General features: G+C 31.6%; 1 protein-coding gene across 1 annotated transcript in view; it reads right to left on the reverse strand.

Moving 5' to 3' along the window:
* The window catches only part of LOC129234139 (U2 snRNP-associated SURP motif-containing protein-like), a 59,360-nt gene extending 47,374 nt beyond the window's left edge, over positions 1–11,986 (reverse strand). Inside the window, exons 1-5 of the mRNA XM_054868032.1 lie at positions 11,882–11,986; positions 11,401–11,453; positions 7,284–7,388; positions 6,309–6,423; positions 5,496–5,623 (exon numbers count right to left, since the gene is read on the reverse strand). Coding sequence (XP_054724007.1) covers positions 5,496–5,623; positions 6,309–6,423; positions 7,284–7,388; positions 11,401–11,433 — 381 coding nt within the window. The 5' untranslated portion in view covers positions 11,434–11,453; positions 11,882–11,986. The remainder of the gene's footprint in view (positions 1–5,495; positions 5,624–6,308; positions 6,424–7,283; positions 7,389–11,400; positions 11,454–11,881) is intronic.
* Between the last annotated feature and the right edge of the window lie 373 nt (positions 11,987–12,359).

Below are 12,359 nucleotides of genomic sequence, written 5' to 3' on the forward strand. Positions count from 1 at the left end.
AGTACTATTTAATGTCAAGTTCCTCAATTTTCGGAAATAGGCATTTAGCAAAACTTTTATATGAATGCCACTACCTCATCTAAGAGCTTACTTGTGCTTGTTATTGAAAAAATGTCTATGCATACCATAGGAACTAATTATAAACTGTTCTTATTTATCAGTAACATATAAATTTAAGTGAAGCAAAAATATAGAGAATGCAATATACTGATGCTTAAATGTCAAAAAATAGGGCAGAATAGTAATGAATGGGACAAAGTTTGCATGAGTCATTAAAATTTTGAAAAATAAATTTACTTTATAAAAATATTGCCCTTAGGTGTCAATAGTGCATCTAACCATCCATGTAGCTTGACAGTATTTTCGTTCTTTGAAGTAAAGCCACGTTTTTCAGTAAATACATCTTTTTAAACCAGATATTTCAGCTGGCCGCATGGAATCAGTTTTGCGAGCGGTATGTTGTGCACCACTGTTTTAGAGTGTTAGAATTCCCCTATTTCAATGTTCTATCGCCTGGCAAAAGTATTGATTTTCTAAAGCCTTCAACAAATTAAGATAATCTCTGATATATTTTATAATGATTTTGTTACGAGTGGTTGAAATGAACTCAGATGCAACTAAATTACTTCTTGAGTGGGTGAGGCAAAATCAAAAACATATAATTCCACCACTACAGAATATAAAATATAAGAGGTGCTGAAAATAAAGGCGAATTTAAAGTGATGGTCCAGCAGTAAAAGTACATTGCGAACAAAAAAAGCAGGCAGCTGTTACAAAAGAGAATGCAACAGAATTTCAAAACTCACGATTTATTTTTGGGATCATTCAATTTTCCAGTATTAATTTAATATCTTTAACAAGCAATACTTTTAAATCACTCAAGGTTTTTAATGCTTTTTTAGCATGTTTCTTTCTTACTGCTCAACAAATTTTTCCATGACTTTAAATACATTTCCATGACTTTTAATGAAAATATTAATTTTCCATGACTTTTCCAGGTCTGAAATTTGTTTATACTTTTTCTATGAATTTCCAGGATTTCCATAATAAGCCGTACGAACGCTGTAATTAAAATGTTGAAAAACGAAATTAGCCGTAAGTCGAACTTCCGATAAGTTGAAGTTTTTCGTCAGTCCCTTTTGATTTGAGTTATCCCGAATTGACTATAGTTTAAAAAATAAAAAATTTGAAATCCCACTTTCACTCATCATTGTAATGTATGCATACCTGCCATCAAGTAAAAAACATGAATATTTATGATAAAAAAACAGTAGAAACTGGAAAATTTTTCAATAAACCAGTCGACTGAAAAAAAAAATTTTTTTGGAAAAAGTATTTCAAAAACTAAACTCGAATTCAAATTTAAATTATTCTCTATCAACTAATGTATTTTAAAGATGTATAAAAATATGAAATCATTAACTCTGTAAATTAGTTTAAATTATGCAAGAATCAAAAAATATATAAGATTAATTAGGTTGGTTTTTACACATTAATTCCTTTCTCATAGTTGCCAATTTGTAAAAATCTCAAAGGTATAAAAATTGTTAGCTGTTTTGATAAGAAATATGTAAATCAAGTCTTTTTTATTGCGAAGTTTGTATATTGTTTTCCAATAAAACTATTTTTCACAATTACAGAGAAAACATTTCAGAAAAAAGATTTTTTAACAAAATTTTTAAAGCAACTATTGTTAATAAAGTCACCAAATTTCATAGTTACAGTAACCAAAATGACTGTCAAAACTTTTAGAAGAACTAAAAATAATCCTTGTGGTGAAGATAATATTTTATTTCTTGTTGATAATCCTTTCTACATAGAGGCAATCAACTGCTCTAGACAACAATCAGAAAAGAGAAACAGATATCCTTATATATTATTTCTGTAGCCTGTTTTTGGTTTCTACGCGAGATCTTACTCAATTCTTGATTGATTTCTTTGATTTACACCTTATTTTAAAGCTTATCGTGCAGGCTACTGACGAAAAATAGACCCAGTCTAAAAATTGCTTTTTTCTGCCAAAAAAACACCTGTTTTAAAGACGCAGAATGAGGTTTTTGATTAAATTTATAACTTTAACTTGCACTATGACCGACAGAGCTGAAAAGCTTGATCCGCAGAGCATTCGACTGGTAACCAGGAGAATGAGTGTTCGGGCCCACGTCCAGACAATACAGCATCAAAAAATTGGAGAAATATCGCGTATTACATGGACACTTAAGAAAATGTATAACAAATATGAGGGAATTGAATAGATGAGATGGAAATGCTCCTTGCTGTTATGAAGTCTTGATGCAACATGGAACTAAATTGATTCTTAATTGTAAGGCTTTTTTGATTGTTTTTAAAGTTTGTTTGTCCAGTAAGAAAATTAAAGCATAATGTAAGCAAAAATATAAGTATCAGGTTTAAGATTTTAGACTACAATGGAATTGTTTTTTGTTCAGAAAAAAATAATCCTCATATATTATTTCTGTAGCCTGTTTTTTGTTTCTACCCATGATCTTCCTCAATTCTTGATTGATTTCTTTGATTTACACCTTTTTTTAAAGCTTATCGTGCAGGCTACTGACAAAAAATAGACCCAAGGTCTAAAAATTGTTTTTTCTGTCAAAAAAACCTTTTTTAAAGAACCAGAATGAGGTTTTCGGTTTAATTTATAACTTTAACTTGCACTGTGACCAACAGAGCTGAATAGCTTGATCGGCAGAGCGTTCGACTGGTACCAAGGAGAATGAGTGTTCTGGCTCATAGCCGGACAATCTGCATCAAAAAATTAGCGAAATATCGCGCATTACATGAACTCTTAATAACAATGAATAACAAATATGAGGGAATAGAATAAATGAGATGGAAATGCGCCCTGCTGTTATGAAAACTTGATGCAACATGGAACTAAATTGATTCTTAATTATAAGGCTTTTTTTAAAGCTTTGGCTTCGGTAAGAAAATTAAAGCATAATGTAAGCGAAAATATAAGTATTAGGTTTAAGATTTCAGACTACAATGGAATTGTTTTTTGTTCAGAAAAAAATAATTAATCGTGTATTGAAATATATATTCTTCTAATGAGTTTTTGACTCTTTGTACAAATAAAAAAATTACTTTCTCAATTTAAAGGGTAAAATACATGTTTTTTCTTTTGGCAAAAAAACAAATACCCTTTCACATTTTTACTACATTCGAAAAGCTACGCTTAAAAAAGAAAATAGTTCAAATTGTTTTGTATTTTAACCATGCTGTTTTATGATGAACAAGTGCGGCCATCTAAGCCATAACGGTTCTAGCAGCCTGCGATAACAAATTGTAAAAAATTTTCAAAAAAAAAAAACACTTCTCTTCATTATCTTATCTTATGTATCATTTCTGTCGATTATTTTTCTGTCAGTATGCGAGATCTTTCTTCTCTCTTGAAGAAATTCCCTTACATTTTAAAACTTATCACGCCGGCTAATGACAAAAAATAGACTTACGGTCTAAAAATCAAGTTTTCGGCAATGCCCCTAGCTGTTGCAAAACCTTAGTTCTTATGCAATTTTTTTAAAGCAAAGTTCTAATACAATTTTCCAATTTTTTGTGTAGTTTTCGGCAAGGGAAAAAAAATTTAAATTATTTTTTTTTAATACAGCTTAAAAGAACTGGACTTAGTTTTTCGGTTAAATTGATAAGTTTTTTCAGTAGAGCGTTCGGCTATAAACTATCCGAACTTCGGGCAAGCTCGGGCTGTCCGACATAATAGCAAATTTAGATTAATATTACGCATTACATGTACTTATAACATACAACAGATAACACACGTATTAAAATAAATGCAGTGGGAATGCTACATGGTGTTTCGACTCCTTTATGCAGGCTACACTTATTCAGATAAGTTAACTTTTAATTGAAGGGTGTTCTTCCTTTTTTTTTAAAGCTTTCACTCCGTCCAGACCACTAAGCATAATGTAAGCATAAAAAGAATATTAGATTTACCTCAAGGGAATCCTTTTTGCGCAGAAAAACATTTTCATTGTATGCTGAAATGTAGATTTTTCTAATAGCAGTGTTCGACTTTTTGTACAAATGAAAAAATACTACGCCAAATTGAATCTACGAGTTTCACCCAGCATACCTTTAATTATTTATTCGAATACGATATAAAACATTAAAATTATTATCAACTTCATTAGTAAGAAATCGTTTCCTACCCCTCTGCTTTCGGCTGAAAAAAAAACATTTTGTCTATGTTCGAAAAATTACACTTAAAAAACGGACTCAGTTCAACTGGTTTTGGTTTTGAATTTTCAGTGTTCAATTAAAAGAAAAACATGTGCAGGCATTTAAGCCGTAACGGTTAAAGCAGCCTGCTACGAGAAATTGTTCATTATTCAAAAATAAAAACACTTATTTTCAATCGAATTTATTACTTCTCTAGAATGTTTGTTTCAATTGCTACATAAGATCTTCCTCATTCTTTAATTAAATTCCATGTTTTACGAATAATTTTAAATCGTATCAAGCTGGCTAATGACAAAACACAGATGCAAGATCTTATTTTTTTTTTGGAAAAAAGCTTTTTTGCTGTTTTTATTACGCATTCTTTCAATGAATAGCATTCGAAAAGGAAGGCGCAATTGCTAGGTTTGTTGGAGTGTCGTGGTGTTAATCAGAATGGCACCAGTTCGAATCCGTGCCAATAAATATCTCTTTAATGTTTCTTCTTTTCTATCAGATGCTAACATGGGCAGGACTGTATTTGCCACAACCTGTTTTTTCAAATGCAAAATTGCTGCTTTTTCACGAGTCACTAAGCCACACTTTTAATGATATTTATGTTTGCATTGAAAATATGTACAACCAAAAGATGAGCGATGATCAAATTATTACAACGTTGTATTTAACGAGGTTTTGTTACTGACGTCTTTAAATTACATGCCTTCTCTTGTGCGCTTACTTTTTTCCGTTTACTTTTTTCGGATCTTCTTAATATTATTCTTTATTTGAAATTTTTAAAGATCGAAATGCCTTATGAAACAATTCAAAGCAGAGTGCGGAGTTCTGCACGGGTCGACTAGATTTTAAATTAAGAGTAGTTGACAATTTGAACTTAACTGATTAAGAGTTTTTTGTATGTACTGTAAATAGTCTTAATATAATGTTTTAAAATATTAACACTAGACCACTTGCAATGTGGCGTGGTATCCTTAGTCGCCAACTTTTCCCTTTCCAGTTCTCAAGAAAAAAAAAACGAGGTCAACATTTTCAGATTGTTAGTACCAAATCCAAAACAGGTTTCTTGAAACATCTCAAAGGCACATTTCCGCAGATACTTCCATTTTAACGCCGACGGCAGATTTAATCGTAAATTTAAGAACTTATTCTATATATAATTATTGCAATTTTTAATACAATAACGGTACAATCTGCTTTATCTTCCCATGGCAAAATAAGTATAGCACTGTTCATTAATGAAAAAATTTTCAATATTTCTCTTTTTTCCCAGTATTTTAAAATACCTGTCTTTCAATCCTTTCTGCTTTTTCTTTGGGTGTTTCTTGTTGTCTTTCTTCAGGTTGCTTCTTTACAACTTCCACAAGTTTAGGAGGCTTATAGAGCTTTCCAGTTTGTACAGTTGGTTTCTCTTCTAAAAGTACAAAAATAAGACTATAAATATAATTAACCCCTTTTTTTTCTGATACATCATAGATCAATATTTAAACATATAAAATGAACTTGATTTGTGGGACCATCCACAAATGGGGTCATGCTTGGAACGAGGGAGGAGGTTCGTGAAATTGTGTCCTAATCCTAATCTTTTGATACGATTTCCTCCTCTTATGGTCAATCCAAACAGGAAATCAGGGGAAACACATTGAAATACGATCAACAAAGTAAAAGTGTTGCTGTATTTATCAGAGGTAAGAGACAAACATAGTAAAGGGAAAGAAAGAAAAAATGCATCTTACATCACCGAGAGAAACGTTGTTGAAACTACAAAAGGGGCCCCATACCTGAAATAGCTTAGGGCCCCGTTAAGTCTAAATCCGGACCCTGTACTTATATATAGTTTTTTTTTTTTCGAATGAATAAAGAAGTTTAATTTCAAAAAGCATTAAATTACATTGAAAAAAATGTTCTTAAATATGTTTAAAAATTCAAAAAGATGTAAATGGGCAAATATACAAATTATTTACCATCACGAAGTTATAGATAACAAATGATATTTTCTTGAACACAACAGCATATTCCATTAATGATTTATTATGACATATCAATAGCAGACCAGTTTTCCAAAAGTTATAAAAAACTAGACAAAAAGAAAAATTTACCTCCAGATCCAGCATTAATGACAGTTCCTCTGACAAACAATTTCCCATGCTTAGTAGGTTCATCAAAAGAAGCCAAAAATTCCTCATATACTTCTGCAGCAGCTTTTTCCTCCTCCTAAAAATTAAAGAAGACAAGAAACAACATTACAAGCCTGCTTTAAAGGCATAGCCCAGACGCAAGCACTAAAAATAATACAATAATATTTTTTATTTGCTTGATTCTTCCAAAATTCTACCTCTACTTGATTCATGAGAAGGCATAAGATTTGGACGTCTCCCTAACAAAGCAGAAGAGTTTGCATTTACGCATTCTCCTAGTTTTTAAAATTTTATCTATTATTTTGCTTAAACCTGTACTATGAGCAGTTTTAATGGCTTACATATGCTTAGAACTGAAGATATTTTAACTGGTTCATTTCTCATCTTTCTTACCTTTTGCATTCAGGTTCTTACTTTACACTTGACAAGCAAAAATGAAATACTTAAACTGTAAGACTGCAGATAATTTCTTTAAACTTCATTTGCCCACTAAGTGCAAAAAACAATGAAATAGTATTATTTTAATTCAACTAATCTTAATTAGTTTGGAGAGTATTTGAATGGTAATTTTTCTACCTGGTAAATACAGTGAAGCACCATTTAAATGTTTCTCTTTTATATGTTTTTATCATTCATATATTTTTAAAATTGGTCCCTGCAGATTAATACACACCTATTATACGTTTTTTCATTTGTATGCTTTCTTCATATACTAGTCCCTTCAAAAACATATAAACAGTGCTTCACTGTATACCAATTTTTCTATAGTATTTTTACAACAATGAGCTAAATTTCAACCATGATGCTTCAAAAGGGTCAGCAAGCAATTTTACGGTATGAAATATATGGAGAATTTAAAACTCCGCTCTGTTCAATGTCTTCCGATGTTCTAGTCTTTTGAACAGTGAATACAGAAAATAGCACTGTAATACTCACAAAGCTCTTCGACTTTGGATCCTTTCTGGCAGCTTTTTCAGGAGGTTCAGGTTTCGCACCTTTCTTTCCAACAGGTGTTATGTTAAAAGATTTCATTTTTTGGCCCTATAAATGATGGGGAAAAATGCAAATAGTGTTGATACATGCATGTGCTAAACCCATTAATTTCAAATAATTTATAGTGTCATCTACAATTTTTATAGAAAAGAAACAAAACAATGACTTATTTTAGCAATAAAATTGGCAGATCACGGTTAAAATGACACAGACTACAATAGAACATACTTGCTTCTTAAAATGACATCATTTTTCTTACAATGTGGACTGGTCAACAGGTTGCGTTATCTGCTCCATGCACTAACACAGTCACAATTTAAGTTCCGCCTTTTTTTTTTTTTTGGATAACGATTTGCCTATTATCTTCACTCAACCTGAGTTAATATTGCTCTGTTTTTTCGATTGCTATAACAATAAGAAGATGCTAACTCGTTTTAATATTTATTAAGAGGACAAATTTTCGTAGCCATGATTACAAATTGTTTGCGTTCATTCAAAGCTTAACTTAAGCAAATTTTACATTTAACTCCCTTGCAGTTCTTGACGAGATATCTCGTTCATTTAACACGTAATTCTGGGATTGTCCAACCACAATGGTGTTAAAAGAAGAGGGGGATACACAATGGGACGACCATGATGCACCAATCTCATAAGGAAAAAAGGATTTCCCATTACAGGGTACATGGCCGCCACTTAGTTTACAATAGAACCGTTCATGGCCACTTACGACTCTAGACTGTGTGGATTCAGACATCGACCTGGCCCCCTGTGGCATCTATCTCCTACTCACTGTCTCACCCTAACAGCCTCTGAACAGTTGCTGATCTGATCAGGGAGATGGGGCAGGGAGCTTAATATTACGTTTTTTCAGGGAAAAGATCAACATAGATGAACTTTTAAAAAAAACTTCATCTTAATATAAAATTTCCAGATTGCTAATTCCTATCATTTAAGATTCATAAGAAATTAATACAAATAACGTTATATACGCTGTAAGTAATTTTAATGATAAGTGTGCTAGTCAATGTTGGTCATAATGTTTTTATCTTTATTACTGCATCCTAATCACCATTTCTTTTTCTATGGATATGCCTCGTATTACCTATTCTAGAAAATCACTAGTCATAACATGAAGGGTCTATATCGATTAGCCATTTCCATTAGTAAAAACAAGAAACTCAATGAGTAAGGTCCTATTGCAATTTGCAATGGCAAAAAACATAATTTGAATTCAAAACATCAAAAACTTAATGAATGCCAGATTTTTTTTTTTTTTCTTTGAACAAACAATCCAAACATATTGTTTTAACTACTGTATTAGGATTAACAATATGTTGAAATCAAAGGCTCTGGGATTGAACTCCAAAACCTCTAATTTACTCGGCCACTGGTCCTATTTTGGTAGAATTCAAAGCAAGTTAATTAAGCCTGAAATTCATTTTATCTTAGTCATGCAATTCAAAGTGAACACAACTTCTGTCCAGCAGCCAGGGTTCAAAAATATCCGAAATTTTGATTATATCTGATATTTTCAATCAGCACAAACTGAAGTCCTCAAAATCGTGAATGCATCCTCAAATCACTCTTTATTTCCTTATGTTGTTATTACAATATGTAGACTTAAAATTAAGGTTTCTTTCATTACTTATATCTATTTTTATGAACTTTAATGGAGGTAATTTAATGTTAGCTGTTTTACTCATTTTTCTTCTGTTAGCTACTTTTACACTTATATGATTCAAAAATAAAGAATGGATTAGTCGGTGCAGTCATAAAACATTTTCCTTTTTCGGACCAACGTTTAATATTTAATTAGGCATTTTTGATATGCATTAAAATTGTTACATTACTAATAATTTTCTGAATATAAAATAAAAAAGGAATATTATATTATTCTGTAAAATTAATTATGTATTAATACATCATTACAATAGAGTACAGAACTTTTTGATTATTTTACTAATAAATGAACAATACTGCTATGATTAATAAAGTTTGTACATTGAAAATACCGTAGTTGAAAAAATATCAAAAATATCATTATATTTTCAACATAAATATCGGATATATACCGTATATACTCGCGTATAGGTCGATCTCGCGTATAAGTCGACCCCCATACTTTCCAAAAACATCGCGAATTATTTTCAAAGAAATTTCAAAATAATGAACACATTTATTTACAAATTAAATACGAAAACATTTCTAAAAGCCTTCGAACTCGGATTCCGAGTTGGACGCAAAAAAAAGTTCATTAAAGTCCGATTCCGTCATCACCGCGTCATCGTATACATCGGCGGCTGCAGAATCGTCAATGATATCAAAACCAAGAGGCAGAAGTGCGCACGTGCTTTGAAAAGATATGATTAAGCAAGTATGTTGCCACTCTTAAAACAAAAAGTATAGCAGTTAATTATTTGAATGGCGTGACTGTTGACGATAAGTATTTTCATACGTTTCACGATATTTGTTAATCGCTGATTTGATCCTTAATAAAGAGGACTAAAATTATCTTTATTTATGTGTATTATTTAGGTTTTTTTTATTTATTATTTTTGAATAAGTTTACTTTTTCACACGATCAACTTATCAGCAACTACCTGTAACCGCACATCGGCATTTCTCGTAGCTTCCCAGCTCTCGTTGATCGTAAAAAAAATTTCGGAAAATTTGACCCGCGTATAAGTCAATCCCCCTTCCTTTGATCTCATTTTTCGGACAAAATTTCTCGACTTATACGCGAGTATATACGGTATCGGCGAACTCTGCCAGCAGCATAGCCAGAATTTAATTTGAGGGGATCAAATATGTAACATTTAGAAAAATAGAAAAAACTAGCTCAAAGACAGATATCCTCTCCTTTATTCATAAAATTCTCAAGCAAACTAATAGTTTTGGATTTTAATACATTTTTGCTCTAACTCTCTTTCAGCAAAAGGACTCGGACCATGCTTTGATAAGTTGCTTCATAACAACAAGTGCATTGCATGTCTATTTTTCGTCATAACATCCATTTTTTAATGACATAAATAATCATTTTTTTAAACAAAAAAGGAAGAGATTTTCTTTGCATTATGCGAGAAGTAGGAAACATAGGATTTGTTCGAATAGAGCAACTGGTTAACCCTGGCTAATCATGTATAAAAACATTATATGGACACTAACTGCACTAACCACTGATTACCATCAAACCGCATTAGAATCAACCGTTTGGGTCAACTGGTAGCTTTATCAGAGTATGACTATAGAAATCGTATTTACTCAAATTCTAGGTTTTCAAGTAGCAATATTACGATTTCACAGCGTGAAAGTACCAAAAAAGGCTTGATAATTCTTAAGACAAGGTATGGTATTTCAACACATGAGCTTAGTGATGTGCCGGATCGTTAAAAAAGTAGATTCGCGGATACGGATAATTTGTCTCAAGATCCACGGATACGGACCTCAAAATTAAATAACAGAGTCGGGAACGCCTTTACGAACAGTAAATGGAGAATTTTGTCTCACTTTTTTAGAAGGATGCCGAGAAGAACCAAAATGAAGAATAACAGAAACCCCAAATCAATAACAAAAACTAATATCAAACTAAATATTAAAAATTTAAAATAAAAAACATGGCTCAGAGGGTCGTTGGCTTTTGAAATGATACCTTTTAATTTAAATGGGGAATAAAACTTAATTTAACTGGAATTTAAGTCTTTTATTCAAATATTTAAGAATTTTTAGAATAGAAAAGATCCGTTTAAGATCCGTCGAAAAAGTAATGGAAACGGATGCGGACACAGATCTTTATTTTTCCTCAGATATCCAAAACATCACTGCATGAGCTTATGACTGAAAAAATTTATTTGTCAGATGGGATGTCTTTTCATCCCAAGCTCACTTATTTTGCGTTAAAAAATGGGGTTTTATTTTGCAACCCCGAAACATATGCCAGCTCTACTGCAATTAAACATTTATATCTTCTTTACATAACTTTTCGTCAAGATTGCAAAATGTAAGATCAGAGGAGCCATTACTTTTCACAGACATATGATGATAAAGTAGTCGTAAAGCTTACCTTCGTAGGCGATTCTGAATCTTTTGCTGACATATTTACACTGGTATTAACTCCTAAAAGGAAAAATCAAGATTCATTTTAAAAGCAATACAACAAAGTTTTACAACCACATTCCGCATCTGTATGAAACAGTGCACAAAAACTACCTTTCCAACTGATTATTAAAGATTTATAAACACCGATACTGCAAAAGACTTATTTAGAAATAGGCCCTGAGACCAACAAGGCCGGTCCAAGTCACTTTATTAATAATCACTTTTGATCAAGAGCTCTCTTAAAACCATTCAACTAAAGTTACATTTGCTTCCGGAAAGCTATTCCAAACAAGATTGAAGCAACTATCACAAGTTTTTAAGGGCCTACCGAAAACAATCCCTCTTATGGACGTTCAAATATCTGATATCTATCCAGCAGACAAAATTATTAAAGTATAAATCAACTGTCTAAAGAATAACATAAACAGATATACCAATTTACTCACAATCAGTAAAAATTCCCAAAAACTCATAACTAATTTACATAAATAAATATAACTTCGCAAGCCTTCCCTTGCTCTGACAAAAACAAAATGTTAAAAATTTCTGCTACATTAAGTTTAGTTGTTTCAAAAATGAACATTAATTTCAACTGCCGTTCCTTTTGCTCCATCGAAGGACCTCCTTTTTTTAATTTAAAAATCTATTTTTTTATTTCAAAATTATTCTCAGATGTACTCATATTTTGATAAAAAGAAAGTCAATAAGTCTAACTTCTTGAATGGAAAAATAAAAGCTTGCATTAAACATCACTCCTCAAAGGGTTCTCTAGGAACCTTTCAAATTTTTTTCTGACATTTGAGCTATTAAACCGAAGTGACAGACCTGCTGATTGTAGATTGCAGTAAATTAGATATTTATCCCTGCTATCAGGAAAGAAGTGACAGTAAACAGAAAAAAAATTTATTAACTGCGGAATTTCAG

The sequence above is a fragment of the Uloborus diversus genome, chromosome 1 (assembly GCF_026930045.1).
Source record: "Uloborus diversus isolate 005 chromosome 1, Udiv.v.3.1, whole genome shotgun sequence".
Classification (NCBI taxonomy): Eukaryota; Metazoa; Arthropoda; class Arachnida; order Araneae; family Uloboridae; genus Uloborus; species Uloborus diversus.